Below are 26,499 nucleotides of genomic sequence, written 5' to 3'. Positions count from 1 at the left end.
CACTCTCAGAAATTTACCAGCAAGATGGATTCAGTGATAGCTAGGGAATGGACCTAGTGAAGGGACTGAAGATAATGACTTCATACTTCCCAGTCTTTAATTGGAGAAGTATCTGCTCATCCAGTTTTGGATGCCAGATAAATAATCTGATAATTTAATAAAATTGCCAGGTTTGAAACAGGTGGCAGTGTGGTAGAACTGACTGATATCTGCAGAACTAGGAATATTGTGTTTCAGATAATAGTGCCTAGAAATCCCGTCAAATAATAAAAGTGCCCAATACAAAAATTATAATTCACAAAAAGGGGAAATAAAAAGTAGCTCAAAGATTTGAATGACCCATGTTTTATGGTGGTATTTCTGGTGAAACTGTATATGCTTGCTGTTAATATTCCATCGAAACTAGGAACAATGTTAGAAGTTGGCCCAATTTTGGAATAATGCAGAAATCCAAAATCTATTGCCAATGATCTACAATGCTTCAGAAGGTCTGCTTTTGAGGCACCTAGAGATTACAATCACTGCAAGTAATTTTAATTGATGAGCATTTCCATTTTTATCCTTGGAAAAGTTAAACCTTTTTTCAATGAGGTTTACCTAGGTTTTTAACAGTACACTGACTTCATAATGGCTGTAAATTCACTCCCTCATTCATCCCAAAATAAACTTAATTTTATATCTCTGCAATGTGGCAACTTCATCATAGTAGTCAGAGATACCACACTTTTAAGTATTTTTGCTTGTTAAAAATGTTTGCCTTTAGTTTAATTTTGATCTTAACCCGGTTAAACACTTCATTCTTTTCTGAGAAATTAAACTAAAAATGAATGATATGTATGAGCTTTTAAATTTGTGTTGTGCTTCAATGTACCTGATTACTTTCATGCTGACAGACATAACCATGTTGTTGCTGTAGTCAAGAAAGCCACTTGATCTGGCTCCACATTTAATTTCCTTTAGAAAAAGGGGTCTGCTAGAAATTTGTGGGCAACTTTGTTCCAGATTTTGAAAGGTGCTAGTTCACCAGTTCACTAGCTGTTTCACTAGTCTCTGTATAAGCTTCAGTTACTATTACATAAAATCCTTAATTTTGATGAAGGCTTAGAAAGTCAATTAGCGTGTGTTTGGCAGTCACATTAAATTACATCAAAAATGACACACCATGCTTAGCATAGAATTCCTCCTTCAAAAATACATTAAATGGTACTGTTTAAAATCAAGATCAGAGTTGCTTTGAAAAATTGCTACAAGAAACATAAGTATTGTATGAAATGCAATAGACTTTGATATCAGATTTCAAACTTCTATGTTTTCTCTGAACTAACTTAAATATAAACATATTTCTTCCTAGAATTGGACGGGTCTGCTGTCACACAGACTTTTAGATATGCAAGGGATGTTCATAGCAAATCATTTGAAGGACCTCGTAAGTATATCCTTGTATTCATTTTCAACATATATGAACATTCAATTACTTCTTCTGTCTACATTGCAAGACAGCATTGAAACTTTCACAACTTTAATGTTTTGATAGCTGTTTCAATGAATGGGTTGCTTTCTTTACATTTCATTAGGTACCTGCAGTACATGGGGACAAGGAGCAATCAGGACGTACACAGATACATTTTACTACATGATATCAACATGTAAATACATTCTGACTCGCCACTGCATAGGCAATGTGGAAGATTTTAATGTGGAAATTCAGCGAAGCTCAAATGGCAGTTTGGTGCACATCTTCATCAAACTCGAAGGTGTTATGATTGTAATGGCGAATGGGGCAATTATGGTTAAAGGCACTGTGTAAGTTAAGTGTGTTTCTTGGTTTTGATACTAATTGCAGGACTCGTAGGTATAGAAATTACCAACATCTGCTATGTATTAAACAAGAATAAATTTGCCAGGACCCAAACCAGCACCCCCACCCCAATTCCATTACCTATGAGCTCTGCCCTCAACAGCACTAGGAATTTTTGTATCTCTATTATTTTCTTTTGTTTTTCCAATAGTTCTTTTGGCATTAACCTCTGATTTCACTTGCCGCAGTCCAATATGGATATCCCTTTGGGGAAGCTGCTCATTTTGATGCACTACTCACCATATTTCTTATCTTTCTAGAGTCATAAAGATGTATACCATGGAAGCAGACCCTTCGGTCCTTCTACTCGTAGAAGGATTTCTCTTTAAATATAGATCCTAATGTTGTTAAATCCAACATCATTGCAAAAAAATGTTATGGTGATTAAATGTTAATGCAAGTCAATATTTGCAGTTTTAATATCTTTTCTTTTATTGTTACTTTTTAAATAGAGTTTCATTACCATATATGGACAAGGTGATTAATATTCAAAGATATGGAGTCGGCGTGTCATTTTCAAACAAGAAGCATTCTATAAAGCTGAAGTGGAATTACGAAGATCGACTACAGGTAAGAAAGTTTGGAAAGTGCACCGTTAATTCCTAATATGAGCCAATAGAATTAATAAAATGGACTTACTTTCTTCTCTCTGTTTAATGTCACTGACACAGATTGACGGGTAGCGTCCTTCTGTGAATGTTCCAGCAGGCTAAGATAAAAGGTAGGGAGGAGGGACTTGGGGGAGGGGCGTTGGGTAGCATCCTTCTGTTAAGTAATAAGGTAGCACATCTTTTGATAGGAAGAATTTATTTTTCCATGAATTTACCTGGCGGTAATAAATTTGTCGAATCATGTGAAGATTTCCAACTTTTGTTTAAAACATCTGTCTTTCGATTTCAGGTCACAGTTGATGCTCGTTACCATGGACAATTATGTGGCCTTTGTGGAGCTTTTGATGAAAGTGTCTCATTAATCTCTGGTAAAAAAAAACTCTTTGTCCTACTCTATGAAATAAATCTTAATCATATTTCATATTCTGTTCAGTTCTATCATGTTTTAATTTTCATTAACATTAATCAAATGCATAGAAAATAAACGATGTTCACTTTTTATTTGGATTTTGTAGAAATGGACATTATCGAATACAAACTGGATCCTTCAGATATTTCCTGCACCACCACATTCCCTAAAGAAATTAATTGTACCTCAGCTAAGGTAAATCTCACAGATCCTGAGAATACTTGAAGATGCCATACCTCTTGAATCTAATGTAGTATGAACATTAACAGACTGAGAATTCAGGTGACACAAACTATAGTTCATCCCTAAGCACCCTGAGCAACTAAGGGTGGAGCCACTTCTAGTTACTGATTTTAAAATTAAGTGATCTGCTAAGAAATGTCACCACAGTCAGACTAGGCTCCCTTTCCTGAAGATATTAATGAAGTTGCTTGGGTTTGATAATCTGATAATAGTCATGGTAATTTGCAAAGTAAATTCTTTGAAGGAGTCACATGACAAGCTCTTGTTGGTAGTTAGGGTGGGGTACAGGTAATGTGTAGGAATATGTTTAGTCACCATAGGCTATACTGTATAACTTTTATAAAAATAAAAGTAAATGATAGAATTCAACATAGTAATTTACAATGACATATGGTGACATGAAATTGTGACAAAAGGAAGCAATGTTTCCAGATAGGAAATGTCTATGTGTGCACAAGGATATATAGTTGTGATGTAGAAAATGATTTTTTAAAAATGTAGTTGTGATACAATTTTGTTTGCACTTTTTATAGACAATGAAAACTCATTCTTGATGGTCATGCATGTATAAGAATAAATACAGAACTAACTTTTCTAAACTAATGCTATTAGATTAGATTCCCTACAGCGTGGAATCAGGCCCTTTGGCCTAACAAGTCCACACCAACCCTCCAAACAGCAACCCACCCATTTCCCTACATTTACCCATAACTAATCCACCTAATACTATGGACGATTTAGCATGGCCAATTCACCTAACTTGCACATCTTTGGACTGTGGGAGGAAACCGGAGCACCTGGAGGAATCCCACGCAGACACGGGGAGACGGGGAGAACATGCAAACTCCACACAGGCAGTTGCCCGAGCCAGGAATCAAACCCAGTCCCTAGTGCTGTGAGGCAGCAGTGCTAACCACTGAACCACCATGCTGCCCCACTATATTACTTATAATTTGGCATTTATCTGTTCTAATATAAACTTTTTGCAGTGCTCAGTTTCTGCAACAGTAGCTGATGTAGTTTTGCTGCTATTCTGTGTTTGCCTTTTGAATAAGAAAACATTGCTTGCTTATTTGTTCACTGTATTCTGTCTATAAAAGATGTGTTTTCACATGGTCAATGACTCTGGTCTCATTCCATTTACTGTAGCACCAAATACTGATTTGGAATTTGATTCACTTAAGTACCTTCCTGATTTCCGTTTTTTTTTTACATTCAGATCTGCTCAAACATATCAAATATTTTTCCATCTTGTTATAACCAAGCCATGGAAGATAAATACTTGAAGATATGTCAAGAGGATGTTTGTGCTTGTAAAGGAGTGAGGCAATGTTCTTGCGCCAGTTTTGAAGAAATATCACATCAGTGTGTACAATCAGCTTCTTTACTGTGGATGGATTGGAGGGAAAAGACAGGATGTGGTAAGTTATCTTGGCAGTCAGGCAGACCTTCAAACAAATTCTATTAAATGGGATTCAATTATTTCAATCTTTCGAATAAACTGATGAACAAGAAATTTGCAATGATCTTTTAGCTGTTTAATAACAATGCTCAAGCCAAATTATAAAGTCAAAAATCTTTTCCTTTCAGCACCACCAACTTGTCCTGGGGATCAGATATATATGGAGTGTGGCCCTGCCTGCCAGTTAACTTGCACTGACCCAAACCCTCAGCAACAGTGTGATCAGTGTGTGAATACCTGTGGTTGCCCAAAAGGTAGTTATACTTAAGAGTACTGAACGATTCAACTTTCTTTGAGAATAATTTTACCTAACTCTATTCAATTTTAACAATGCTAACCTGTTTAAACTGCTTGACTTATAAAAGAAACAATAGAATCACAAAATTATGACAGTAGAAGGTTTGAATCCATTTTTCATTTGCGCTTTGACTTAATGAGCTTGTTTCTCATTTTTTGAATGATTATGGGAAATAAGCACACAGTTCTTGTTTAATATGGTTGTTCTATGATCATGTATAGCAAAGAAATTTGCTTTCAAAAATATTGAAAGGAAGTTACTGCAGTTTAATGCAGAAAAGTTTCAGATAATTTGCAGTACTTTTGAGATTAAGCAATGTGATTCTCCTTTAAGGATGTGATATTCACTTTAATTGAATGACTGAAAATAGTCTGGTGTCTAATTGTGTGCATATTTGTCAAAGCTTATCATTTGATATTATGATTGAAAATAGAATAGAGTATGTTGAAATGATTAAAAAAGGTGTTGGAAATACTCATTGAAATGCAGAATATTGCAGATGCTGCAAATCTGAAGTGAGAACAGAAAATACTGGGGTAAAACATATTCGGTGAGTTTGCTAGAAATGTATAGAGGGAAAAATAGAGTTGATGGATCTGGTCTATAACATTACATCATGTTGGATGTGTGATAGATTTTGAACAAGGGGTATGCAGAAAAGTTCAGAAGGAAGGTGTGTGACAGAATGGGACTCATGCAAGATTGACAGAAAAGACAAAAGGGAATAGAGATGAAGCAAAAAATAAAGGAAAGAGAATCTGTGACTGGAGCATGTAAGCTGCCAAATGAAAGAGTGAATTAAAACAAGGAAAGAGTAGAAAATAACAAAAGGACACAGTTTACAATCGGTAGCTTTGAAGTCAATGTTGAATACAGGAGGTAGTAACGGGCTTAATTGAAAGATGAAGTGCTAATTCTAAAGCTTACATTGAGCCTCACTGGAACTGGAACAGTTGGTTGAGGACTGAGAAGTGTTAGCACGAGCACAAAATGGGAATTATTATGACAGGATACCAAAGGTTCAGAGTCAATATTGCTGATTAGATTAGGTTACCGATTTTTAGGATGCTTCAACATTAGTCAAAAGAAAGGCAAAACTGTTTGCATATCCTCTGGTAAAAATCATACTCCTGGTTATTTGCTATAAGCAAAAACACAGCTATTTGCTTTATTTTCCTTCAGGCACTGTCCTTGATAATATGCGAGGTGGTTACAGATGCATCCACCAAACAGAATGTCCTTGTGAATATGATGGAAAAGTATATGAGACTGGAGAAATAAGAATGCCTTTCTGCCAGTCATGGTAACAATCATTACCTATTTAGTTAATTACAACACACATCAATAAATGAATGTGCAAACTTTCAGCAAAAATACCTTATTATGAATTACTTTGTTATGACTTTAGCACCTGTCGATGGGGAATGTGGGAGTGCAATGATTTTAATTGCCTTGAAATTTGCAAGATTGAAGAAGGAACTCATATTACAACATTTGATGGCACATACTATAATTTGATTGGTGACTGTTCATACGACGCTGTTGTTGTACGTAAGACTTTGCTCATTAACTGTTTCCAATTGTTGTTAGTTAATTTTTGAAATAAATCCTTGATTTTGAAATCACATGTTTTGCCAATCAAAACTATTTCTAAGCTCTGCAATTTTTAATTTTTCACAGACAAAAGACTGGTCAGTAAAAATTGAAATGCATCCATGTCAAACAGCAGTTAAGCAGACATGTTTACAGCGAGTGACATACACAAAGTATCAGGTAAAACTTTATAATATTCATGTGTACACTTTATATTCCAATTTGTTATGTCCTAAATGTTAAAACACATTTTCATTTTTTGTTCTAGGACATCTACATATTCAATAATGATGGCACTGTTGACTATAATGGAAATAGAATGGGAGTTCCTCTAGTAAATGGTAAAGTAGTCTTTATTTGAGCTCAAACAGTTTAACAAACAGTAGCTGTAAAAGAAGTTAATCTCTCCTTTATTTACAGGTGATATAACAATATTTTTCCAGTCTTCAATATTCCTTCAAGTATCAACAAAGTCTGGGTTGAAAATGCAAATACAGAAACATCCCATCATGCAGCTTTACATCTCACTGCCCAAAAATGCCAATGGAACCACCAAAGGTACAACATTCCACTAAATAGTACACTCCAGCGACTGGGTCTGAAACCAGCATCGTTCTGGTCCCAACAAATTCCCAATCAGCAAGTTAGGCTAAAATCTCCTTGTTTAGACAAAACAAAGACATTCTTGTGTAACCTTTCAAAGAACTGTGGATTCTTAATGAAATTGGTTGTATTATATTTATCCATCACAGCAGGTTACATCTGACCATAACCATTCTCTTATAAAGGCCTATGCTGTTCTATCTCCAGGTTTATGTGGAACCTTCAATCACAATGCAGATGATGACTTTCTAAGTGCCCAGGGCATCGTGGAGAACACATATGTGGCTTTTACTGACACTTGGAAAGAAAGTGAGAATTGCCCTTCACCACACGTGAATCCTGCCTGTGTCAGTTCAGAAGATGGTAGGTTTGAATGGAATCTTCATCAAGGTGGTCAAGTAACTTTTTTTTAAGAGGGTGTTAATTTTTCACCTGGTCAGGATATACGATACTCCATGGACAGCAACCTCTTTATCCTACACTTTCATGGTCACACAAACCCTCAAGATCCATTGTTAGATATCAAAGTTTGAACTACTTGTATTTGCATAAATCAAAACTTTGAATGGATTGAATAACCACTTCCTCGATTCATCAAAATAGAACCTGGGTGATTGAGGATAGAACAAGCTTCAGTATTTATGTAATCATAGAGTCATAGATTTATACAGCATGGAAACAACTCGTCCATGCCAACCAGATATCTTAAATTAATACAGTCCCATTTGCCACTATTTGGCCCATATCCCTTTAAATCTTCCAATTCATATATGTATCCAGAAGCCTTTTAAACATTGTAATTGTGTAAGCCTCTATTACATCCTCTGGCAGCTCATTCCATTCACGCAATATCCTCAGCATGAAAAGGTTGTCCCTTAGCTCTCTTTTAAATCTTTCCCCTCTCACCATACACCTATGCCCTCTACACCTGGGAAAAGACTATTTCCCTATCCAAGCCGTCATGATTTTATAATCCTCTATAAGGTCATCTCTCTCAGTCTCTGATGCTGCCGGGAAAACAGCCACAGCCTATTCAGCCTCTCCCTTCAATATCCTTGTAAATCTGTTCTGAATCCTTTCAAATTTCACAACATCCTTTCTATAGCAGGGCGACCAGAATTACACGCAGTATTCCAAATGTGCCCAAACCAATGTTTTGTACAGTTGCAACATGACCTCCTTAGTTTAATACTCATTACACTGATTAGTGAAGGCAAGCACATCAAGTGCCTTCTTCACTATCCTATTTTCCTGCAAATCCATTTTCAAGTAACCATGAATCTGCACTCCAATGTCACTTTGTTCAGCAACACTCCCCAAGACCTTCCCATTAAGTGTCTCAGTCCTGCTCTCATTTGCCTTTCCATAATGTAGCACCTCGCATTTACCTAAATTAAACTCCTCAGCCTATTGCCCCATCTGATCAAGATTCCATTGTATTCTGAGTAACCTTCGCTGTCTACTAAACCTTCAATTTTGGTGTCATCTGCAAACTTACTAACCATACTTCCTATATTCACATCCAAATCATTTATATAAATGACAAAAAAGTAGTGGACCCAGCATAGATCCTTGTGGCACAATGCTGGCCACAGACCTCCAGTCTGAAAAGCAAACGTCCACCATCACACTCTGTCTCCTACAATCAAGCCAGTTCTGTGTCCAACTGGCTTGTTGTCCCATCAATCCATGTGATCTAACCTTGCTATACAGTGTACCATGAGGAACCTTGTCGCATGCCTTACTGAAGTCCATATGGATCACTGCCCTCATCATTCTCTTCATTACTTCTTTAAAAACTCAATCAAGTTTGTGAGACATGATTTCCCACACAGAAAGCCACATTGACTATCCCTAATCAGTCCTTGCCTTTCCAAATACAAATGGAGTGGGGTGAATTTGTACATGCAGAATTACATTTTACTTTGCTCAAAAACTGCATGAACCCATGCAAAATTCTGTCAATCCATTTTTAGATTAGAATCAGTCTGACCATTGTGGTACAGACAGCCTCACACAGGGAGCTAATACCTTCAATACATTTTCTGGGCCGACATGACACCAGTTGTTAAAGTTCACTTGAGAAAGTAACTTTTAAAAAAGGTTTTGCGATTTACATATGAAAGGAATGAAACCAACATGGTCATTGTGAAAGATGAGAGACTGAACAAACAATCCCCGGCATTTACAGACCAGTAAGTCTCACACCTGTCATCTACAAGGTGTTAGAAAGGATTCTGAGGGATAGGATTTATGACCATCAGGAAGACCATGGCTTGATTAAATGCAGTCAACATGGCTTTGTGAGGGGCAGGTCATGCCTCACAAACCTTATCGAGTTCTTTGAGGATGTGACTAGAAAGTTGATGAGGGTCGAGCTGTGGATGTGGTGTATATGGACTTCAGCAAGGCATTTGATAAGGTTCCCCATGGTAGGCTCATTCAGAAGGTCAGGAGGAATGGGATTCAGGGGAATATAGCTGTCTGGATACAGAATTGGCTGGCCAACAGAAGACAGCGAGTGGTAGTAGAAGCAAAATATTCTGCCTGGAAGTCTGTGGTGAGTGGTGTTCCACAGGACTCTGTCCTTGGGCCTCTATTGTTTGCAATTTTTATTAATGACTTGGATGAGGGGATTGAAGGATGGGTCAGCAAGTTTGCAGATGACACAAAGGTTAGAGGTGTTGTTGACAGTATAGAGGGCTATTGTAGGCTGCAGCGGGACATTGACAGGATGCAGAGATGGGTTGAGAGGTGCCAGATGGAGTTCAACTGGATAAATGTGAGGTGATGCATTTTGGAAGGTTGAATTTGAAAGCTGAGTACAGGATTAAGGATAGGATTCTTGGCAGTGTGGAGGAACAGAGGGTACTTGGGGTGCAGGTACATAGATCCCTTAAAATGGCCACCCAAGTGGACATGGTTGTTAAGAAAGCATATGGCGTTTTGGCTTTCATTAACAGGGGTATTGAGTTTCAGAGTAGTGAGATCTTGTTGCAGCTCTATAAAATGTTGGCTAGACCGCACTTGGAATACTGCGTCCAGTTCTGTTCGCCCTATTATAAGAAAGATGTGGATGCTTTGGATCGGGTTCAGAGGTTCCAGGATGCTGCCTGGACTGGAGGGCTTATCTTATGAGCAGAGGTTGACTGAGCTCGGACTTTTTTCATTGGAGAAAAGGAGGAGAAGAGGGAACCTAATTGAGGTATACAAGATAATGAGAGGCATAGATAGAGTCGATAGCCAGAGACTGTTTCCCAGGGCAGAAATGGCTAACACGAGGGGTCATAGTTTTAAGCTGGTTGGAGGAAAGTAGAGAGGGGATGTCAGAGGCGGGTTCTTTACACAGAGAGTTGTGAGAGCATGGAATGCGTTGCCAGCAGCAGTTGTGGAAGCAGGGTCACTGGGGACATTTAAGAGACTCCTGGACATGCATATGGTCACAGAAATTTGAGGGTGCATACATGGGGATCAGTGGTCGGCACAACATCGTGGGCTGAAGGGCCTGTTCTGTGCTGTACTGTTCTATGTTCTACTGTTCTATGTTCTATGTAATCCAGGTCTTTTTCAATATATAATTTCAGTTACATCACACTGCAAACTTTTGCTATAAATTCTGTGCTTTACAGTCTTATTCTCCACAACCACCTGATGAAGAAGTAGCGCTCCAAAAGCTAGTGCTTCCAGATAAACCTGTTGGACTATAAACTGGTGTTGTGTGATTTTTAACTCCAACAACTTTCCTACTACCAATGTCAGACTCCCTGCTCTATAGACTCCTGGCTTTTTCTTACCATCTTTCTTAAATAGTGGCACCACGTTAGCCTTAAGAATACATTACCAGTATGATGAAAACAAATTTGTTATTTAGAGAAAAATGTTTAAGCAAAAGATATTGAGAGAATAGGGTTGAGATGAGATAATTAGATCAAGGTCAATGAGAGACCATTTAAGGACAATGATCACTCTTTTGTACAGTTTAAGCTGACTGTGGAAAAGAATATTGAATGATTTAGAGAAAGAATAATTAATAGAGAGATAGTCAACTTCAATGATTAAAGAGAAAGAAATCTATTTCTGAGAAATTGATAAGAAGGAAACATTGGTTCGGTTATCTGTACTTAAAGTTAACAAAGCACTAGGACTAGATTGAATATATTTAAATATGCAACTGAAGTTGAGAGTGAAAATCATACATATAATATTCCACTCTTCCTTAAACTCAAAGGTGGTGTCAGGGATATTGAAAATTGCAAACATTTTGCCCTTGTTCAAAAAATGTTGAAATGATAATCCAAGTAACTACAAGCCAGTAAGTTCACATTCCACACCATTGGTGAGGAAACTTCTCGAAGCAAGAAATTGAAACAAAGTGAAGAGTTGCATGGTCAAATTATGTGAATTAAGGAGAGCCAGCATTAATCTATCTAAGGGAAAATCATGTTTATCTAACTTGCTGGAGAGTTTTGAAGAGGTGTGAGAGGAGTTGATGTGGTATATAGTACATGGACTTTCAGATGATATTTCAAAAGATGCACTTCACTCAGCAGACTTGTGAGCAAAGATCATGGATTAAAAGATGCAGCAGTAGTAACAGTGATACAGAATTGGTTGTGTAAGAGGAAACAGAAAAACAGTTAATGTACACTTTTCAGGTTGATGAAAAGGCTATGGAGGAAAATCTTGGGGTAAATGTTGGGACGTTTGCCTTTTCCAATATATGTTAATCATCCAGGCTTTTATGTATTGGGCATAATTTTAAAAGTTACAAATGATACAAAATTTGGAAGCATCGTGAGTTGTGAGCAGAATAGTGTAGAACTTTAAAGAAATATAGACAAATTGGTGGAGTGTGTGGATATGTGGTAGATCAATGTGCAGAAGTCTCAGGTGACATACTTTTGGTGGGACATTATAACTTAAAGGTTACAACTCTGAACGGGTTGCAGAACTAAAACAGCTAGGTGTGTGTAAGTGATTAAAGAAAGTGGAATATAGCTACATATAAAAAAGACCAAATGTAACCATTGAGAAGAAGATTATTTTTACATGAATTATGTGAATATGCAGAATGATCATTATGATCCACTGAAATTCAATCTAACCCCTGTTACAAGTTATAATCTCACAGGTATTATATAGTGCCAAGGCATAGACCTACCTTACATCAATACCTGCTGATTTGACTGGCTCAGAGTTTAGGAAAAGCAAATTTCCTAAGAAACTTCTAAACTTCAATTTTCTTTTGAATATTTCTATTTTAGCTTGACCAAATGTAACTTCTGACCCTACTCAAAACATGATTCTGAACATGGTTGGTTAGAAAAATGGCAATGTCCACAAACAGTTACCTCTTTGTGTGCTTGTGCAAATGAAATAACTCTGAGATTATACAACTGAAAAATAACAAAGTTATATAATATAGATCCAAACTATTCACATTTCATATAATCATAACTTACATTTGTATTTCAGAAATCTATATTAAACAAAATTGTGACTGCTTAAAGGACCCCAAAGGTGCATTCGCTAAATGCCATTCTGCAGTGGAGTTTGACAAGTATTATGAAGTAAGTCAGAATTCTGTATGAATCATTGCAAAGAAATATATACCATTACCAAAATCAATGTAAAAACTTTCCTTGAAATCATAGTTATACTCAACTGATATTCACAATGTTTTATTGACAAGGGATTTAAAATAGAATCATAAAATCACCACAGTGCAAAAAGAGACATTTGACCTATTAAGTCCATAGTGACTCTTCAAAGAGCATCCCATCCAGACCTGTAATCCCACATTTACTATGGTTAACCTACCTAGCCTGCACATTCTGGGGCACTATAAGACAATTTAGCATGGTCAATCCACCTAACCTGCACATCTGTAGACTGTTGGAGAAAATTGGAGAAATCACACACAGATACAGGGAGAATTTGCAAACTCCATACACTTACTCTGGTTCGGAATCAAACCTGAATCCCTGGTGCTAACTACTCAGCCACCATGCTGCCCATTTGGTTGTGTGCCACTTATAGGGCTGACGTTAAACAAAAGTCATGTATCATGAATGTTATACTTGAAATCAGTTTTAAATGAAATATCATTTATAATTCAACTTAAGGCAAAAATAATTTATAAGAAAACAAATAAGTATTTCCAATTGTTTGGATACACAAGTCAGATTGCGTTCCCAATTAATCAGACATATCAAGTTGTCTAACATCTTAGCAACACAGCAATTTCAGAAATTTCAAGTCACATTTTCTTGATGATTCCAATTGTATGGTATTTTCAAGTTTAAGTTTATGGAAATGCATTAATAAATGAAAATTATATTTTTTCTGTATAATTTTAAGAGGTCATTTTCGGCAATTTTTGTTTTTGTTGCATGTCGTAGATGTGTAAAGTTGCCTCATGTCACTGTGAGAGGATCGATGACTGTATATGTGCTGCACTGGAAGCTTATGCTCATGCCTGTGCTGCAAAAGGCTTGGTTGTGCATAACTGGAGAAGATCAATATGCGGTAAGTATTTTTTAATCACATGATAAGTTATAATCAGACATAAATGTGATAGAGGAGCATTAGTAAGAGTGGGATAGTGTCCATCTCCTCAGGTCTTATCAGTCACTCAATTAGATCATGCTAGATCTGTACCTTGTCTCCAATTTTCCAAGAATTCACTATTTTGGTCTCTTGAAGCAACTTTGACTTTCTAAACCTCTTTACCCGTCCATCTGATTCTCCTCAGTTATGACCCTACTTAAAATCTATCTCCTCAAATCAGTTTTTGACCATTTGTTCTAATAGCTTTTTATATAGTCTACTGTCAAATACTATTATATAGCACTCTCCAGAAGAATGTTGGGCTATTTTATTACAATAAATGTGTTTCATTACTGGAAATTGTTCGTGTTGTCCTTACCTAAAAAAAGTCTTTCAATGTCTATGCTGAAAGCTGTAAATATCCTACATTCACAGCCTGTATTGGTAGAGAATATTAATATTCACATGACAATTCACCAATAGTTTAATGGTGACCTATACTTCTAATTTTAGCGAAAACAGAAATTGTTGGAAAAGCTTAGCATGTCTGGCACCTTTTTGTGAGAGAAATCAGAGTTAATGTTCCAGGCCAAATGGCCCTTCCTCAGAATTCTTCAGAGCTTCTTACTCTAACAGTTTGCTCCCAGCTATGTAATTGTATATTGAACAACCAGTGATAGTTGTTTCCAAATGTTTGAAGCCCTAGAAAAGACTTTAATCTTCTATCATGTCTTTATCTTCACCTCTTCTCAAAGATTAAAAACTCCAGAGTACACAATCACTCTTAGCACACCATCCATCTGTTGTTACTTTCACTGAACTCTTCTCAATAATGTGAAAACAAAATCAAAATCAAGGAAATAGAAATGGGACAAATACTCTCAAAGTGATCTAATATTTCTACAATTCTAAAGACAGATCTTTTGATTCTGTTGTTACATATTGGTGCATCAATTCATGTTTGGAGCTGCTGTAGAAATATATTAAAACATAGCGCTTCTTTCTTATGATGACTTCCAATTCTGGGCTGGTCTATACTCCTATTTGTTTACATGCCTTTTCATCTTTCTGTGGAAATTTCTGATGATTGTCCTTAAATTCATTGACACGCAGATATCAATTTGCAGAAATGATTGTTGTTTTGCCCCATTCACTAGTGAAAAGCACCAGCTCTCCAAACACTGATCATACTTCATCAGAATATCTGGCACTGCACTACTGTTAAGGTAAAGCAATGCTTTAGCAACTGGAGTTTGATAAACCTCTTAGTAGATGGGTGCATAAGAAATTAGAAACAGGGCTAGGTGATTCAGGCTGTGCCATTCAACCAGATTGTAGTTGATCTGTGCGTATCACATACTCATTAAGAAGTTTTAGTAACTTTCATTTGGCTGGGGTTCCTAGAACATAATGAAACAATGTCAAGATAAGGCATTCAAACATTTAGACTGGAATATGGTTAGTTTCATTAACTAGATGGCTTGTTTGTCATGCAGAGTGGTACCAAGAGCACAGGTTCAATGTTTATACCACTGAGGTCACAGTGAAGGTGTCATTTTCTTGTCTTCACCTCTGGCCTGTGGCATGGTGAAACACAGGTTAATCCATTACCCACTGTCTCTTTCCAATGAGACAGCAGCACTTTTTTGCCCTGGGACTTTGGCAACTATACCCTTTACTGAGTTATGGAGAGAAATCATTTATTCAGGTATTGTGATGCTTTGAAATTAAATACCCCCAGAGGGTTCAGATTGATAGAGGTTTGATCTCCAGTTATTATTTGACAATCTAAAACTAGAGGGCATAGGCTTATGATGAGAAGGGAGAGATACAAAAGGGTCGTGAGGCAATTTTTTCACAGCAAGTGGTGAGTGTCTGAAACAGGCTGTCAGAGGTCGTGTTAGAAGCAAGTCAAATTTAAGAAGCATTTAGACAGGTACATGGATGTGATAGGTATGGAGGGATATAGATCAAGCACAGGCAGATGGAACGCGTTTAAATTGTGAAAACTGGGCAGGATGGGCAGATTGGACTGAAGGGCCTGTTTCCATGCTGTACACCTTTAGGACTCTGGAAAATGAGCAGGAGAGTGGAGTTATGCTGGAAGATTGGTTATGATTATACTACATGATAGAGTGGGGTTATGGAACTGAATGATCTGCCCTTGTTGCTTTTTCATATATTGTTATGTCAAAATGAGCTTAATGTATCTGGACACACTCTGAATAGATTACAGACATCTAAATAGCTCAGATCCTTTTCTCCATCCACCACTACTGCCAGACTAGACAGGACCCAATCTGACTCCAATAACCTGTAAATAGTCCTGCAACACCATCCATCATCCTCACCCACTTTCTCCTGGCCTACCCAATCCTCCACGCTGGAGCTGACACAATATACAGAATCCTACTAACCAGGCACCCTATCCCCTTCTCACCTGTCATCTTACCCCAGGCACCCAAAACATGCAGTTGGCACCCTATTCTCTCCGCTCTTCAACATTACACTTACCTCGTATATTTTGTCTTTGATAACAGTTGTCAAAGTGGCTGCCAGGACAGATACATTTCAGAATGCTGTGAATAGGGGGCAGGGTTTGCCTTCCTCTGATCATTCTACACAATGAAGGAACTGTCAGTGGAAGCGTGGCTCCACACTTACTGGAGGGTGCCGGAGCAGAATCTCTTCTCAGAAAAGCTGACCTTCCTCTCCTTTATTAAAATTGAAGGATCGGAGCAGCATCGGATCATCTGTCCTTTGAGAGTTAATGTTTCAAATCTGACACTGTAATCTACTGAAGGCTTATTTTGGATTTGAAATTTAAATTCTTTTTCTTGCTCCACAGATGCTATCAGATCTATTGACTTTCTCCCAAGCTTTCTGTTTTTGTTTCAGATTTCCAACATGCGCAATATTTTGCTCTTGTTTGACTCCTTTCCTTCCTGCTACTTTAGTAGATGTAATGATAGTAGATGTAATGATAGTAGATGTAATGATATTATGATGAACATTCTGGCATATTTCATGATAGGCGCTCATACTCTTGAAAACATATTCATTTATTACTTGTTATGATATTAATGAATTGAAGAATCTAGAACAAGGCCTTATATAAAAACTAATCCTGCTGCACTTTTTCTTAAAAAAAACCTGTGGTTAAATTTGTAAAATACAATTTATAAGGTGTTTTGATAATTAGCAATTCAACTGTACTTGTGGTTGAAATAAATTGGTTGACGTGAAGTCCTTCTTGTTTTTTGTAGAGGTAACCTGCCCGAGCACTCAGGTTTTCCAGTATAGTATGACAGCCTGTAACCGTACCTGCAGATATCTGTCAAAGCCTGACATCACATGTCAGGTTCAAGATGTTCCAGTTGATGGTTGTGGTTGCCCTGAGGGAAAGTACATGAATGAGAAAGGAGAATGTGTGAGCAAATCAGAATGCCCATGTTATTTTGGTGGCTTGATTGTGCAAAAAGGCAACGCTATTACTGTTAATGGAGTTAGCTGGTGAGTACTTTAATTTTGCTTGGCATGGTATCAAATATTAAGAACAAATGACTTTGATCTAACCAAGTTCAATTTTTCTCTCAGTAACTGTGTCGATGGAGTTCCTTCCTGCCTTGGGGATGAGGGAGACCCATCTGAAATAAAAGGTAAATAATTGTTTTCAATCTCTTTTAAAACAATTAAGAGACAATATTTAAAATGAAAAAACCATAATGGGGAGTAACAATTTCCTTAAAATATGGTGTTGTTCTTTAGATTGTGGAGAAAAAGAATTTTCAGACTGTCAGAATACTACAAGATGTAGAAAGACATGTCAAACATTAAACAGACCATGCGTAAGTGACCATAAACCTACAACTTCTTGGATTTCCTATGTCTTAACTTATAGGCTAGTGAGTTGAACAAGACCTCAAGATAATACTTTTTAACAGTATCAACTATATATGAAATGATCAATTCTAGATATTGTGGCATTGTATGCAATAAATTTTAATTAAATTTATAACACAAAGTGTAAAAAATCGTGGTTTTATGCAACTACAGATTGAGGCATTTTATACACAACAAATAATGGAAATGAGGCATATTTTAACTTGATGATGATCAATCTATACATCCTGTACATCTGCATCACCAACACTCCCAATTGAGACATTGTGTATTCTCTTTTATAAGCCAAATCCTTGTGTCCCTGGCTGTGTGTGTCCTGAAGGTTTGGTGGAAGATTACAAGGGAAAATGCATTTTATCACAACGCTGTCCTTGTTCATACGGTGGTGAAATCTTCCATTCAGGAGAAACAATTAAAAATGACTGCAATGAGTGGTGAGCTTGTATAAATATTACAAATTAATACCAGTAAAGGAAAAAAACGCCATAGTCCTAACATAGCATTGATTATCCTTTTAGTATAGGGTGACGAGTGATGGTGGTGATTTAACATAAAGATCACCTTGGTTCAGACAAGGGGGGAGGTTGAGAAGGAGTGTTCTTCATGGTAACCTCAGCTAATATAGGAATTGAACACATGCTTTTGACGTCATTCTGCATGCAAATCTGTTGTACAGCCAACTGAGCTAACCAAATACCCTATCTAATGCTATTACACAATATAATATTATCTATACAAAATTGAAAAACATGGTTAATCTGTACCTTTTATATTGCAGCCTATGCAAAGGTGGTTTATGGACATGTACTAAACGCTCATGTCCAAAGACCTGCCTAGTTTATGGAGATGGTCATTACATGACCTTTGATGGAAGAAGATACAGCTATGATGGCAACTGTGAATACACCATTGTTGAGGTAAATTGTAGTGAGCCCCATTTCTCTTGGTAGATTCAACCAGTACCCTTCCACTGACACACTCATTCGATTGGCTGAACTGGTCCTCACCCTCAACTTTTTCTCCTTTGAATCCTCCCACTTCCTTCAGACCAAAGGGGTAGGCATGGGCACCTCTATGAACCCCAGCTCTGCCTGCCTCTTTGTTGGCTACATAGAACAGTCCATTCTCCACAGCTACACCGGCGCCATTTCCCACCTTTTCCTCCACTACATTGACGACTGTATCGGCGCCACCTCATGCTCCCATGAGGAGGTTGAACAGTTCATCAACTTCACAAGCACCTTCCTCCCCGACCTCAAGTTCACCTGGACCATCTCGAACAACTCCCTCCCCTTCCTCGACCTTTCCATCTCCATTTCCAGCGACCAACTCAACACAGACATCTACTGCAAACCCATGGACTCCCACAGCTACCCAGACTACACCTCCTACCCTGCCTCCTTTAAAAATACTATTCCTTATTCCCAATTCCTCTGCCTCTACCGCATCTGCTCCCAGGAGGACCAATTCTACTATGGGACATCTCAGATGGCCTCTTTCTTCAAAGATCACAATTTCCCCTCCCACTTGGCTGATGATGCCTTCCAACATATCTCCTCCACTTCCCACACTTCCACCTCGAACCCCACCATTCCAATTGCAACAAGGACCTTCCACCCCACCACTCTCTGGACACATTGCATTATCCTCTGCCTTTTCTACCACCTACAAACAGACGCCACCACTCAGGATATATTTCCCACCTCATCCCTTTTAGCATTTTGCAGAGACCATTCCCTTCATGACTCCCTTGTTCGGTCCACACCCACCACCAACCCACCCTTCCCTCTTGGCACCTTCCCTGTCACTGCAAGAAGTGCAAAACTTGCACACACATCTTCATCCTCACCTCCGTCTAAGGCCCCAAATGATCCTTCCACATCTGACAGAGATTTCCCTGTCCTTCCACATGTCATCTACTGTATTCATTGCTCTCGACGTGGTTTCATCTGCATTGGAGAGACAGGACACCAACTTGCGGATCTTTTCAGAAAACATCTCTGGGACACCCGCACTGAACAAACCCACTGCCTTGTGGGCCAAACACTTTAACCCCCCCCTCTCACTTCATCAAGGACATGCAAGTCCTGGGCCTCCTCTACAGCCAAACTCTAGCCACCGGAAGCCTGGAGGAAGAACGCCTCATCTTCCATCTTGGAACCCTCCAACCATACGGGATCAATGTGGATTTCACCAGTTTCCCCATTTCCCCCTCCCCCCACCTTATCCCAGATCCAACCTTCCAATTTGGCACCACATTCTTGAACTGCCCTGCCTATTCATCTCCCTTCCCATCTATCCGCTCCACTCTCCTCTCTGATATATCAACCCCTCCACGTTCATCTACTATCGTACTCCCAGCTACCTTCCCTCCAGCCCCACCCCCTCCCATTTACCTCTCGGCTCCCTTGGGCCATTTCCCTCATTCATGATGAAGGGCTTATGCCCGAAACGTCGACTTTCCTGCTCCTCAGATGCTGTGCTTTTCCAGCACCACACACTCGACTCTGATCTCCAGCATCTGCAGTCCTCATTTTCTCTGCATTTTCATTGATAACCTTATCTTATGGTATTTATTTCAATCAATATTTGGTAAATTTCAGTTTAGTTTTTCAACAGCATCAATTGCTCACAAAAGAGTTTTCTTTTCCAGAGTTTACAAAGAATGGGTTTGTACAAAGACTAAAAAGCAGGATCATGATACAGGATCGTGCAAAATCCAAGCTATGTGAATACATTGGGATTGATAGAAATATCTCAATTTGCATTTGCATTGTACTGGAAACTGTTGGGCTTCTGTTTTTTATCAAGTCTGGTATGATCATGATCTTGAATACATCAGTACCATATGTTGGTTAGTTAGGTCCTTAGCTCAAATTACTCTGGTCTGCATGCACCAAACAACTCCACTGCCCTGTGGCCAACCACTTCAATTCCCTCTCCCACTCCCCCAAGGACATGCAAATCCTGGATCTCCTCCACTGCCAAATCCAAGCCACCTGCCAACTGGAGGAAGAATGCTTCATCTTCCACCTTGGGACCCACCACCTTATGGCATCAACATCAGCTTCACTAGTTTCCAAATCTCTCCTCCCCCTATCACATCCCAGATCCAACCCTCCAACTCAGAACTGCACTTTTGTTCTGTCCTACCTGCCTATCTTCCTTTCCATCCAACTGCTCTACTCTCACCACAGATCAATCCCAATTACACCCCACCTTCATCTACATATCACCTTCCCACCTACCTTCCCCCCAGCCTCACCCCACCTCCTTTTTATCTCTCGTCCCTTTTCCCACTCCACATTACTGATGAAGGGCTTATGCTTAAGATGTTGGTTCTCCTGCTCCTCGGATACTGCCTGACCAGATGTGCTTTTCCAGCACCACATGTTTTGATTCTGATCACCAGCATCTGCAGTCCTCACTTTCTCACGATAGTATTGTATCTGAGTTCGATTCTAGTCTCAATTAATGATCACACAGGCCCACATGTAGCAGATATCACAGCCTAGAAAACCTGGCCAGAAATGCTCACAGACACACTCCAAATTTTTGCTTGGACATAAGTGAGACAGGCTGAAAATGTCTCAAAACAAAACCATCTATTCGATCTGCTGAAATGAGAGTAACTCTTCAGTCATAACGATGGTGATTTTAGTTTCTAACGTTTACTTAAAGCTGCCAGCCCTGTCTCTTTCCTCCATGATCTATAAGATTCTGCTTCTCTCCCCATAATCCACAAGGTCCAGCCTCTTCTCCAAGGTTCAATAAAGCCCTGCCTTTCCCACTTTTGGGTCTTTGCGTCCACTTGGGATCAATATAACAGCAATTGAAACACAGCACCTTTAACATAAGCCAACATCTGAGTGAGCTTCAGAGGGATGCTATTAGCCACTGTAAATATTCAGTCAGGTCACCAAAAGCTTGGTCAATGAGACAGTTTTTAAAAACTACCTTAAAGGAGAAAGAGAGATATCCGATGATGGTGGTTTCAAGAGGGAATTCAAGAATTTAAGTATCTTGCCAGCTGATGGCATGGTTACAGTGGAATAACTAAGGTTGAGAATGCTAAAGAGATTCAAATTAAAGGAATGCAAATATGTTGGAAAGTTGGATAGCCAGAAAAGATTCCGGAGATAGGGAGGGTCAGTCCATGATTAGAGAATGCAGACAAGAACTTTAAACATAATGCATTGCTTTAACTGAATGCTAGGTCAGGTCAGTCAGCACAGTATTTTACAGCGTGCAATTGGATGCAACTTCAGAGTGGACAGCAGAACTTTGAGTCACTTCATGTTTATGAAGGGTAGAATGTGGATAGTTGGTCAGGAAGTTTAGAGATGGCAACAGCAAATCAGCTGAGGTAAGGGCAGAGTCAGGTGATATTATGGAGGTGGGAATAGGCATCTTATTAATGGAGTGAAAATGTTTATGATTTGGATGAAGTAATTATATAATATGTAGTTTATAAATGGACACGGTTTAGGATGAATCCTTGGGTGAGGTGAGTTGGGAGCAGGAAGGGAAGTTTATTTAAGTGTTCCTCTTATTACAATTTGAAAGATCAAGATAAATTTAGTCATGAATGCTTTTCTTTCATTGAAAAGGTACAGATTACCTTTGAATTGATCTGCTGGCATTCATCCCAGATTATGTGCCAAGGTCTCAATTCACAATTTCACTCAATTTAATTTTAGGATCAATGTCAACGAGCAATTGGTACATTCCAAATACTGGTGGAGAGTGTTCCCTGCTGTGAAAATGGAGTGACATGTTCACGGAATATCAGGATTTTATTTGAGGTGTGTGTTTGATTAATAGCTTGGGGTTATATTGGGTATTTTAGTACATGAGCTAATCTGAAATGATTACATTATAAATTCCTTTATTTTCTTACAGGATCGAGAACTAATTCTCTTGAGTGGGAATGGAGTAACTGAGGTGTCCCTTGGGAAAACTCAGTGCACAGATAATCTCTACACACTTCACACTGTTGGATTGTATTTAGTCCTGAGATTTTCTAATGGGATCACTGTGATATGGGACAAACGTACAAGACTGTCAGTCACACTGGATGCAAAGTGGAAGGTAAGTAAAGTCTGGACATTCATAACCACTCCCTCACATCAGTTCATCAATACAGAAAACATAATCAGAAACCGGAATTTACTATGGTACCTGATTAATTTAAACAACAATAATATTTTAAGACATGCTAACTGAAACACCAGAACACAGTATAAACACTATGAAGGAAAGATGGAGAAATTTCTGGACAGTTCAATACAAAAGGGAACAATGACTGGGAGGCATAGACTAGAGTTTGTGAAAGCAGACCAACCACACTTCAGAGTGCACTTAGGATCAACAATAGCAGTGAGGTGGAAATAATGGAGTGAATAATAACTTCTGTAATGTTTAGTAATTTGGCGATCAACCTCCATTCGGTTGTCAACACTCTTAGAATCAGAAGGTTGTGGGTTTCAGTCAACTGTGGAAAACAGTGCAGAAAGAGACCATTCAGCCCATTGCATCTGCACTGGTCCTTCAAAGAGCATCCCTCCCAGAACCACACCCCAACCCAATCTTTGTAGCCCAGCATTGCCCATGGCTAATTCATCAAGCCTGCACATTTCTGAAAACTATGGGCAATTTAGCATGGCGAATCCACCTAAACTGTACATCTGTGGACTGTGGGAGGAAACTGGTGCATCTGGAGAAAACCCTCTTAGACATTGGGGAAGGGGGGTGCAGAATGTACAAACTCTACACAGACAGTCACCAAAGGATAGAATTCAACCTGGGTTTCTGGCATAGTGAGGCAACACTGCTAACCACTGTGCTGCCTTATTGTAATATTCTAGTGCAGCTCACAGAGTGCTGCACTGTCAGAATCTCCATCATTTGGATAAAGCTTTATACAAAACAAATTAAGTGACCATACTCGAACTGACATTTGTCAGTCTGTGCTATCTGCAAGTACATTTTTCCTACATTTCATGTCAACAATTCAACAAATAAAGTCCTTGATTCTGCTTTGATGCATCCACACTCATGGAAGATGCTACATGAATTGAAGAATTTCTTTTAGTTTTAGTTATTCAATATCGTAACCACAATAACTGCACAGAGACTGGTATCCCATCAACAAGTCACTCTTTATTTACATGTGCATAGTACTTGGGCTCTAAACAACCAGCTCAGAACCAGCCCCTAGACTGAGGGGACTCTTTCAATCTCCTATTTACATCTGTCAGCCAGGGCTCCCTCGTTAGTCCATGTTAACAATCCCAATCAAGAATCTCATTGTCAATGAGATCCATCTGATTCTACTCACTACAGTAACATTATAGGAAACACACAACACCAGGTTATAGTCCAACAGGTTTAATTGGAAGCATACTAGCTTTCGGCGCGATGCTCCTTCATCAGGTGATAGTGGAGGGCTCGATCGTAACACACAGAATTTATAGCAAAAATTTAAACTTGATGTTTGTGTCAATATGTGCAATCTTCTTGGAGATCCTCTTCTATTTAAGCCAGCGGTTAGTGGTGTTGATAGTAGTCATGATTTGCAGATGCCGGTGTTGGACTGGGGTGTACAAAATTAAAAATCACACAACACCAGGTTATAGTCCAACAGAATTAAGCAGCAAAGGCAGGTCCTTGCGAGGTTGATTTGAGGCCAAGAGGTCGGAACACCAGCGTAAGAATGCAAAACAGAGCCATTATACAGTGAAACACTGTTATTCAACACCACCAGAATGCATTCTTTCAAAGTATTTTTGGTAGATGTTTAGCATAGAGGATTAAATTACATATCTGGAAGCAGAAAAACAATTAGAACAATGAATTTAATGGGACACTTCAGAAGCCTACTCCTGTGCTGCCACCTATTGTCAAGATCATTCAGGCACATATAATGGGTTTTGATTATCAATTTACACATTTCAAAATGAAACTGTGACAAACTCACACCATGAGAATATGAGAAATTTAAATACACAATTTACTAATTCCCTGAGACTTTGCAAACAAGGAACCATTTAGGTCAACTGAAAGGTCAGTTCTGAATAGAAGTTCATAAATGAGAGGTTGTGGGGATTATGATGTATTGATATTTATCATTATTCTTTTTAAAGTTATGTATTGTTCTTATATTCCCATTTTAAATGCATATATCCACATTTGTAATGGCAACTGCCAGTATAATGTTGTAATGGTGTATTTATGAAGAGTCCACACCAGTTATTCCAAAAACACATGCAAAGGTACATCCAGGTTTTGTTCACCTGTGAAGAAAGCAAGAACCTGCAATTCCCTAGCACCTTTCAGAGCACCAGGTCACTTCAAAGTACTTTACAGGCAATGATAGCACTATCAATAATAGCTCCAAAGTAACCTTATCGAAATTCAATTCTAGATTTTTTTTCAATCAAGTGAATTGGCTTCTTGAAGTACAGTAGACCCTTATAGAGATTAACAGCCTACGGAGACACCTCACCTGAATTGCAATGACATTCCAGAAGCAGAACTGATCTATTCCAGAACTTGTTCTCAATCTTGGATTATCTTGGAAAGAATTATGGAACATACATTACAGTTTTGTAATATTCTCTACTGGTTTAATTCTTTTTGTGCTGTTCAGAATAAAGTTTGTGGCCTTTGTGGAAATTTCAATGAAGACATTGAAGATGATTTGAAAACAAAGTGGAACGTGGTGGTGACCAGTCCTGTGGAGCTTGGCAACAGTTGGAAGACAATGCACTCCTGCCCTAATACAAAGAATCAAACATTCCCTTGTGACAGAAATCCATATTGTTTAGCCTGGGCTCAGAAAAGATGCAACATAATCAATAGTGCAGTCTTTCAAGCTTGCCATAAAAAGGTAAAGTGATGAACAATTATGCAGAGATATGAAATTCTTACAAAAAGCTCCAGTGATTTCTAATCCTATGGTACTTTATCAGGTAAACCCAACTCCATATTATGATGCTTGTGTCGAAGAAGCTTGTGCTTGTGATTTGGAGGGAAAATATCTGGGTTTCTGTACCGCAGTAGCAGTGTACGCAGAAGCTTGTAACAAGGTTGATGTTTGTATTCGCTGGAGAACTCCAGACCTGTGTCGTAAGTTGACATGTCTGAAGCATAATGTGATATCTTGTAGTTTTCAACAATATCTGCAAGAAATTTAAAATTGTGTTTAAATTAGGTGCTTTTTGCTGTTGTCAATAATTTTTGTAATTCATTTAACTGTGACAATCAATGTTTTCCTTTTCAAATTCTCATCTTTTTGATCATAAAATTACATTTATCTTCTACTAGAGCTTAGTGGATAGGGCATTTTGGAACAATCGATTTGGACCCTGTGTTAGCAGTTGGCCTTTTTCTCATTCCTTTGTATCATGGGAAGTGATTTTCATCCAATCAACCAAATGCAGTTCAGCCATCCTGCACACTTATTATTATAAGTAAAGTCATTTATATTTTTATCAATGGCTGCCTCTCCATTCTACTATTATATGTCTAATCTGAAATGTTTGGCTTAATTAATGTCCTTGTTTGTGGATAATCAAGAGAAACTGTGGCCACTTGCAGTCTTATTGACTGCTACCATCCACTTCCTACATTTCTAGTGTCCTTTAACACTGGGAGTGTTCTACACATCATCATGACCATCACTGTAATTGAGGTTATACATGAAATAATGAGCGAATGCAATTTGTTTGATGTTGACATTGATGCTCATGCTAATTCTCCTGTGCCATCCTGATTGTCTAAAGGTGCTTCATCTATCATCCTAGCCTTTTAGAAATAGCTGAATAGCATTGTCTAGGCTCCTGGTATTGCTGTCACTGGAACTCTCAGGCTTTGGCATAGTTTAACAGTCCAGACCAATGACTAGCATGTTTAACAGTAGCCTAATATAAATGGACTAGATTGTAATTGGAGCACAGATACAAATCC

At 38.4% G+C, this 26,499-nt stretch overlaps 1 protein-coding gene across 1 annotated transcript in view; it reads left to right on the top strand.

The window, feature by feature from the left end:
• Positions 1-26,499, top strand: part of LOC140466591 (uncharacterized) — a 119,837-nt gene that overhangs the window by 5,680 nt on the left and 87,658 nt on the right. The window contains 24 exon segments of the mRNA XM_072562043.1: positions 1,352-1,426; positions 1,575-1,803; positions 2,311-2,428; positions 2,759-2,837; positions 2,985-3,073; positions 4,341-4,542; positions 4,712-4,837; positions 6,064-6,184; positions 6,290-6,428; positions 6,562-6,654; positions 6,743-6,815; positions 6,895-7,032; positions 7,285-7,440; positions 12,553-12,647; positions 13,479-13,605; positions 16,893-17,139; positions 17,224-17,285; positions 17,395-17,474; positions 17,815-17,963; positions 18,308-18,446; positions 22,230-22,334; positions 22,432-22,620; positions 25,181-25,420; positions 25,503-25,659. Coding sequence (XP_072418144.1) covers positions 1,352-1,426; positions 1,575-1,803; positions 2,311-2,428; positions 2,759-2,837; positions 2,985-3,073; positions 4,341-4,542; positions 4,712-4,837; positions 6,064-6,184; positions 6,290-6,428; positions 6,562-6,654; positions 6,743-6,815; positions 6,895-7,032; positions 7,285-7,440; positions 12,553-12,647; positions 13,479-13,605; positions 16,893-17,139; positions 17,224-17,285; positions 17,395-17,474; positions 17,815-17,963; positions 18,308-18,446; positions 22,230-22,334; positions 22,432-22,620; positions 25,181-25,420; positions 25,503-25,659 — 3,228 coding nt within the window.

Source organism: Chiloscyllium punctatum, chromosome 44, assembly GCF_047496795.1.
Source record: "Chiloscyllium punctatum isolate Juve2018m chromosome 44, sChiPun1.3, whole genome shotgun sequence".
Classification (NCBI taxonomy): Eukaryota; Metazoa; Chordata; class Chondrichthyes; order Orectolobiformes; family Hemiscylliidae; genus Chiloscyllium; species Chiloscyllium punctatum.
Note: the sequence above shows the minus strand (reverse complement) of the source record. Positions and strands in the feature narration are given on the sequence as shown.